This window comes from Zonotrichia albicollis, chromosome 2, assembly GCF_047830755.1.
Source record: "Zonotrichia albicollis isolate bZonAlb1 chromosome 2, bZonAlb1.hap1, whole genome shotgun sequence".
NCBI lineage: Eukaryota > Metazoa > Chordata > Aves > Passeriformes > Passerellidae > Zonotrichia > Zonotrichia albicollis.
The window spans coordinates 18021002-18029306 of record NC_133820.1 but is presented as its reverse complement, the minus strand read 5'-3'; the positions used below and the strand labels follow the sequence as shown (position 1 = coordinate 18029306).

Here is an 8305-nt window from a genome sequence, read left to right as displayed (position 1 = left end):
CAGAGGTGATTTTCTCTCTTACTTTTTCTGCACCAAGAATGTGAACAGAGGGAGGTTTCAGTGCCTGAATTATTCCAAGTGTCTTGATAATTTTTTTTCAAAGCAAGAAAACCCACTATTTTCAGGCATCACTAGAGGAATGAATCTGACAAGCCCTTATCCAAATGAATGTTTAAATTTTGAAAAGGGGAAAAAAAACCTCCTGTGTGACTGACAAGGTCCTTTTCAAACACATAATATGCTGAACCTTGCATGACATTTCTGTGGGTGTTAAGTCTAAAGAGCTATCTTTGCATGCAATGTAGCAAATGAACTGTGTAAGGCGAGGGCTGGAGCTCTGTGCATCCTTGTTGAGTTGTACTGGAGCTCTGGAAAACCTGACAAGCTGCTTCTTTCAAACCTGCATTTCCCCAGGGAGCAGGCTGGTGTGTTCTTGCTCTTCAAACACCTGAAAAGTTTGTTCTAGACCAACTATTGTCATTTACACTGCATGTTGCAAGGAATAGATATTGTGGGGTTTTGTGGAAGAGCAGAAAGGTGGAATGATGCAAGTAAAGCTATGACTGAAACAAAATTGTTTGAAGATCTTTGTTTTCCTAGTTTCCCTCCCTAGTTTTCCACCTGTCTTTTCTTTCCTCTTCATTTTTTTCTGGACTTTTGGATCATCCTCACCCTTCCTTGGGGTCTCTTATCAGTTGTTCAGGTCACCCTGAAGCCCCACTGCCCTCACTGAGGCTGAGACCATCCCCTGTGGAGGAAAGCAGATGAGTCTGCCCATTGTGACCGTGTTCACAGGGGTCTGAGGATGAGGGAAGAGATGAGGATCTGACTCCATGTTTCAGAAGGCTGATTTATTATTTTATGATATATATTACATTAAAACTATACTAAAAGAATAGAAGAAAGGATTTCATCAGAAGGCTAGCTAAGAATAGAAAAAGAAAGAATGATAACAAAGACTTGTGTCCTGGACAGAGAGTCTGAGCCCACTGACTGTGATTGGCCATTAATTGGAAACAACCACATGAGACCAATCACAGATGCACCTGTTGCATTCCACAGCAGCAGATAATCAATGTTTACATTTTGTTCCTGAGGCCTCTCAGCTTCTCAGGAGGAAAAATCCTAAGGAAAGGATTTTTCATAAAAGATGTCTGTGACAGCCCATACTCTGTAATCCATAAGGTAAAAACAGTGCATGCCTCTCCCAGCCCCCCAGCCTGGAGTAGCTGTTTCGTTTCATTTTCCTTCCTCTGAAATTCCTGTTTGTGTTTTTGTAGTTTCAGGATGGTCACCAAGCTCCTTTCAGCACTGAATTAGGGGAACAGAGGGTACAGTAGCAGACAGACTCACCCATTAATCAAATTAATGTGTCTTAGTGAGCCAATTCAGAGCACCACAGAGCTGCTTCTTGTGATTTCATAACATCTCATGACACTCCATATTTTTGTTCAAGCTCTCCCTTCCAGATTCATGGGATGATGGGAGAGGCTGAGGAAGAATTAGCAATAAAGCATCTAGAGCACCTGGCTGTAGAGAGTAATTGGCAAATGGGACCCAAGTGCATCCTAAAGTCTCAGCAAACCAGAAAGCAAATAAAAAGCACCTGCAAACAACTGATGTTGGTTGAGCTTGCTGGAAAGATGCATGAAATGTGCTTGACTGGCTGGTCCTGTGGACCAGAGCTGCTGAGTGGTGGTTCTCCAAAATGCCAAAAGGAAAAAGCTGGGAGCTGGCAGGGAAGGGGATGTGTGTGTGTGTGTGTGTGTGTGTGCGCGCGTGTGCAAAGTGTGGCAAGGAGTTATCACCCACAAAAGCAATGGAGTGGGAAATGTGAATCTCCAGCCCCAGGATTTGTACCATCCTCTCAACCCCTTGTCTAGTTTTGGAAAGTCAGGAGTCTTCTAAGGAAAGCAGGAGCCTCCCCTGAAATGGAGAATAAACCCTGCTTACCCCTCTGAATTGCTATAAATTTTAAATTAAGGGGCTCTCAGGCAAAAATATGGGAGCAGGAAATAACAGTTCTTTAATAGGGAAAAGGAAAAAAAAGAAAAAGGATAAAATAAACAATGCAGTACACTAGAACAACACTGACAGAGTCAGAACCCAACCTGACACCCTGTGGGTCAGGGTGTTGGTGGCAGTCCCATTGGAAATGTGGCTGCAGCCCTCCTGCAGTGTCAGGTGTGGTTCTGTTGGAGCAGAGGGGATCTGTAGAGAAAGATGTATTCTTCCTCTGAAGATCCAGTGGGAGAAGAGGCAGCTGCTGTTCCTGTGGTGAATCCAGTGAAGAAGCCATGCTGGTGTTCCAGAATCTCCAGATTATATCCAGGTAGGAATGCTTGGCTCCTCCCTCAGTGCTCACATCTCCCAATGGGATGCTGCAGTTCTTATCAGCCATGCAGTGACATCCAATAGCTGTTATCAGCAATGTCCCCTCCCCAGGGAGGAGTGAATGTGGTCACTCAGAGAGAGAGATAAGGCAAACTGCCCACTTGACAAAGGTAATCTGCCATACTGATGGTAATTGAAAACATCTTGCATTGCAATCTTCAACACCCCCTGAGAAATCACAGTGTCAAAACACACTGAAAGTCAAAGTAAGGCCAAAACCACAGTTTTACAAACCTCTTGACATGAAAACTCTAAAAATATGTGTGACTGAGAGACACCTGAGAAGCAGCTGGGCATAAAGGCAGCTGCAAACTACCCCAGAAAAAGGAGATGCTGAGGCTGCCTGGGAGATTGGTGGGCGATCTCTCCTGCCATTCTTGTTCTGCTGTGGAAACAGTTGAAGTTGTTACCAGGAACAGTTTGCAAAGGCTCAAACAAAGCCACTGACAGAAATAACTCGAACACAGAGAGGAAAAAATTGCTTGAGAGTTCTTTTGGGAAGGATTAGGTTTTAAATAATTGCCATTTATAAGTTAATTTCACATCCTTTTGGAGTTTGGCCTACTAGGATTTGAAGGCTTGACTGAAGCTGGCAGACAGGGTGGGCACTGATTCCAGAGTTTGACTGCCAAGAAAAAGGAAAATATTAAAAGTAAAAATTGGCAATTCTGAAAAAAAAAAAAAAGAGGCCAGGGAAATACAGGGAAATGAGATTTAGTTTAGGAAAATTATTGTTCTCTGAGCCATGGACTGATTTTATGGCTGATTTATTAGTCACAGTTTTACATGAGCCTGGCCTTGGTAATCAGTGTCTGAAAGAAACTGGTGGAGAACACAGCTCCCAATGCTTTAATAATTTGTAAATCTACAATTTCGTTATTTTTAATCATGAGTGGTTTTTTTCATTTAAATTTGTATCAAAGTCTATTAAAAGCAGTGGGGAGACTCCTCTCAGCTTTAACAACTTTGAGTCCAGCCCTGTAAAAATAGATGCTACGTGTCTCAAGGCTTCTGCTGCAGCCTTGCAAAATGAGTCCAAGCAGCAAAGCAAAACTTTTATGTTTCTGAAGAGTTTTACCCATGTCTTTTTTGGGCTGTGAGTAACCAGGGCCTGTGGGATACTTCTCTGTCCTTTTGCCCAATTCTGGGCTATTCCTGAGGGATCTGGGCTTGCTCCTGGCATTCTCTGCTGGGCACGCACATCCTCTCTGTGTTTTCTACATGTTTCCAGCACAGTGTGGGATAATCCTGCAGTAAAAAGGGCCCAGAGCTAACACCCAGCTCTCTCTCAGGTAAACCCACTCCACAAGACATTGGAGATGCAGACATATTCAAGAAAAAGTGATTGAAGCAGGTTGTTAGATTGCCTTGTGCCTCTCAGGGAAGGACATGTTTTTCCTTCTGGAAGAGAGCCATGATGTAGAAATAGACTGGAAGCAGGAAAGAGGGCTGCAGTGGTTGAGGCTGTATATTTAAACCTCTTTGCTGTCTGACCATCTGGGCCTGCAGCTAAACTTACCTACAAATAATTTTTAACGTTTCTACATCTTGAGAGGTAAAAGGTGCACTTGGATACTTTATGCCAGGAAGAAAGGCAAAATAATTGTCCTGAGTCAGATTTCCCCCGCGTCAGACCTTTGTGTGGGGTTTTGGATGCCCAACCTGTTCCATCAGCCTTCACCCACCCCTGCCTGGAACCCCAGGCTGGATGCTGTGTGTGCCCAGAGCCCCTCACAGCCAACACAAAATCTGGATTTTCATTCCTTCTCTGTGCAACACAAGCCAGAACAACCACTGGCAATGCAAATGCACTCACATCTTTTTCTGCCTTTACATTTTTAACGGTTTTTTTTTAACCATAGCTAGAAGAAGACTCTTTCCATGATGAAAATTCTCGTGGATGATCCAGAAAGCCTCGTTTCTCACTTAGCTCAGTCAAGTTTTCTCAGTGACTCCGGCATGCCTGGATCCCAGGAGAAAGTCCCAAGCCCAGGTGAGGTCTGTCTGACCTCTACACATCAGGGAAGGTTTGGTGTGTGCTTCTAACACCTCACAGGGAGCTCACATGAGGGGAACTGATAGATTCTGGTTGAGAAAAGTTGTGTTTTGCCACTTTCGCAACCATCTTCTGCAAAATGAGGCACCTGCATCTAGCCCTGGTTTGACAATTGCTGTGAAATGTTTCCAGAACTACCCCAAATTTTAAGTCCCTGACTCACTTCTTTGGGGACTGGCTTACCAATTCCTCCTCTGGAAGGCAAAGGGATGAGGATTGCTGTAGCTCTTGCTGGTCAGAACTTAGATCTCCCCAGCTCTTGGGAGGTGCTCCAGCACCCACACTGGAGTATTGAGTGTTTGGCAGAGCTTGTCAGGCTCAGTGTAAATTAATGTCTCATCCTCTGCCTGTGCTCCTTCTCCTCCTAAGGTAGTTTTCCCATTTGAATGGTTTTGTGCAAATGGTCCCTCCATTTTAGAGAGAATAATGTGAAAATATCTGCTGAACAATCCCATCCCAGAGCTGGAGTTTTTTTTCCTCACCTTAAACCAAATTCCTGTGTTAGCATCTGATTACTGTCCATTGACTTGGGAAAGACTAGAAGCAATTATATTTGGGGATTAGAGAAATTAAGTCTCAAGAGACATGGAACCTTTCAGCTTTTTAATGCTTTTGATTGTGTCTTTCTGTTCTGTGTGTCACCAAAGTAATAAAATTTTAAAATTTTGTAAAAGTGAGATGTGATGGGTGATGGTACAGAACTGATCTGGTTGTTCCATCTATCTATGATTCTTAGCACATTAAAAATAGCCACAGGGAAAGTCTTAAATGCATCCACCCACCCACCATCCATCCACCCACCATCCATCCATCCATCCATCCATCCATCCATCCATCCATCCATCCATCCATCCATCCATCCATCCCATATTATTTATATATCATCTCCATCAGAAAAAGTTTAAAAGTTTCATGACAATAAAGATCCTCTATCTAGCTGCTTGTGAGCATCCTGCCTTTCAACAAAATGAATCCTGGTTTTCAACAAATGGCGTGGGAAACTTCCAAGGCCAAAACACGTGAATGAGATTTATTAATCCTGTGGCCCCTTGTCAGTCATGACAACATTAATAATCCATAAACCATTTCTAAACCATACACCATGTCTGTATCCCATGTAACAAATGCATCTCTGGCAGATGAATAATAAATCCCACATGCACTCTGCTCCCACTTACACCGAGAACACCTCAGATTTGGGGCAGCTCTTTCCAGCCACCTTGGAAAATTTCCTTTTGGGATGGGAAACGAAATCTTGCGATTTCAATGGGGATCAATTGGGCAAGCTTTGGTGCATGTCCCTGCACTTGATGGCATGCCATGCCTTTTGATGGCTTTCATACCACCTACGATTTTTCATTTTTTTTTTTTTAAGCATCCATGCCATGCCCCTCGTATCTTCCCCTCCAAGTTGTGTCTTCCTCCCTGATTTTTCCCCCTGCTTTTACAACACCTGTGTAGTTAGTTTTGGCCCCTTTTGGTTCTTTGCACTGCACCTGATGTAATCCCTGTCCGTTGTCTTGTAGTCACTAAATTTCCCAAATATTTTTTTTCTCCTTCCCGCTCCAGTCCCTGCCAGGCCCAGCCCCAGTGTCAGTATTTGTCACTGTATCTGCAGTCGGGGTAGCGGTAGGCGAAGCGGGAGTCGCAGGAGCGCAGAGGTTTCAGGATCGCTGCCAGCTCCGCCATGGCCTCGCTGGCACCGCCATCGTCGCCCAGGCCGCAGGCGCAGCGCTGCAGGAAGGCGTTGATGCTCTCCTGCACGAGGGGCTGGAACTTCCCTGACAGCAGCTTGGGAAGGAGCTCCTGGCACACCATGATGAGGCTGTGCTGGTCCCTGATGGAGGCGCAGGACACTAACACAGACTGGCAGTCCGCGGTCAGGCAGCTGAAGATGTCTCTGTGCTCCTGTTGGCCATCGATCAGCTGGCTCCCTTTTGGGGACAATTAAACCGCTTGTTAGAAGCAGAATAGTGAGCTGCTGGGCAGCCAGAGATAGCTGTTCCTCTGTGTTAACGTGGGGTTTGTTACTGTCTAAAGGATGTGGCCACCTTTCCCTGCAAATTACTCGGTGCTGAAGCTGCGTGTGTGCCAATTTTCTTGCTTTTGAAATATGTATATTTTTCTGAATGACAGAGCTCTTCAGAGCTGCCTGTCAGAGGAGCTGGAGATGAGTCTGTCGAGTCAAGCTGATGCAGAAAAAAATGAGAATTGGAGTACAAATCTAAAATGTGGAGCTCCTACAAAAAACTGCCACAAATAGCCAGACCTGTAATTTTTTCCATGTTAACCAAAATCATTACATTGAAACAACAGCTCATCTGGCTGAAGTCAAGTTAACAGTCATAGCTGCTGGGATAAGAAAAGGAAATCCAGTGGAAAATTTTCTGACAGCTGCTTCTGAATATTCTGAATACTCAGCTGAATGTGTGAGCTGAGGAAAAGCCTTTTGAAAATCTGAATATTCAAAATGAAATTGTTAAATTATTGGATGAATAGTCTTTGACTAGCTCTACTTGAAGGAGTAGACCAATGTAACCTGTGAAAATTGAATACTAACCCTTGATTTTATGTAAAAGTGACAAAAAGGGAGATTTTGCTACTAAAATATATTAATTTGTTATAATAATATATATAACAATTATATATATTGTTATGAATAATAATAACCATTATTAGTCAATGTGATAAATGCAGGTAAGAATGGTCTAATTTTATCCACTACTGAGAACAAACGAAACTACAAAATTTCTGGTGGCAAATATTGACTTTTGTGTGGCAGAAGTTTGAAAAGGAAGGCTTCAAATGGGAGCATTGGGCACACCATGCACACTGAAATCTGCTGCCAGCTACAGAGTGGCCACAAAAGCACCAACTGCACAAACACAACATCCATCACCTTCCCGACTCCGAGCCAGGATGGCAGGAGCTGCTGATGGTGAATGTCTCAGTGAACTCCTCATAATTTAATTTAGCAAGGAGTGTTTGGTTAATTAAATAAAATTCAAACAAAACAAACCCAAAAAACCCAAAATAAAACAAAAAGGCAGCAGTAGAGCCAAGGGCAGAAGGGAAAAGGTTTGTCTGCCCTGCCTCCCGAGCCCTCCCGTGACAGATGCGTGGCTGTGGACCCCGCTGAGTACCTTCCTCCTTGTCGATGACGCCCAGCGTGCTGGCATCGCGGATGAACAGATGCCCGTTGCTGAACACACCGAAGGTGCCAGCGTCCACGTGGGTGAAGTAGAAGAAATAGTTGAGGTCGTTGTTGGCCATGGAGCGCAGCACGGCCAGGAGCTGCAGCGCCAGGTCCGCGGCCACCTCGGGTGCCGCGCCGAAGAAGTCGCGCAGGGGCCGGGTGCTGGCGCTGACCAGCAGGCGCCCGCAGGAGCCCAGGTACCGCGGGAAGGGCCAGCCCTCCACGTCGGGGAAGATCTGTGGGAAGAGCAGCAATGGGGGATCACCCCTGCCCTCTGTTCATGGAGCCGCCTCCCTCTCAGAGTGCCTTTCTGGCTCCAAGCAGCAGGGCTGTTGTTGGAACCCAGGAAATTCCTTTGGCTGCCCTGGAGGACTCGAGCCCCAAGACCCCTGAGCCTTTGATTCAGCCCTTGGAACAAACAATTACCAACCTTTATACAAAGAACTACAAGTCAAGAAAGTTTAAGTAGAATGATAGTGAATTTATCACAGGGTGAAAAATAGATTTTTGAGGTTTTTAGAATGGGGGCTCAGGATCCCAAGATGGAAGAATTTGGGTGCCCCTTGTCCTTTTTCCTTCTTCTTCCTAGCCTCCATCTTCTGGGTGATGTTGGTGATTTTAGATTGGTTTAGTGTAGAAGCTTACTGTCTAACATAGAT

The 8305-nt window shown here is 44.7% G+C and overlaps 1 protein-coding gene across 1 annotated transcript in view; it reads right to left on the bottom strand.

Moving 5' to 3' along the window:
* Window positions 1–2013: 2013 nt before the first annotated feature.
* DIPK2B (divergent protein kinase domain 2B) overlaps window positions 2014–8305 on the bottom strand; it is a 29449-nt gene continuing 23157 nt past the window's right edge. Inside the window, exons 5-6 of the mRNA XM_074534496.1 lie at window positions 7594–7882; window positions 2014–6384 (exon numbers count right to left, since the gene is read on the bottom strand). Of these exons, the coding sequence (XP_074390597.1) occupies window positions 6044–6384; window positions 7594–7882 (630 nt within the window). The 3' untranslated portion in view covers window positions 2014–6043. The remainder of the gene's footprint in view (window positions 6385–7593; window positions 7883–8305) is intronic.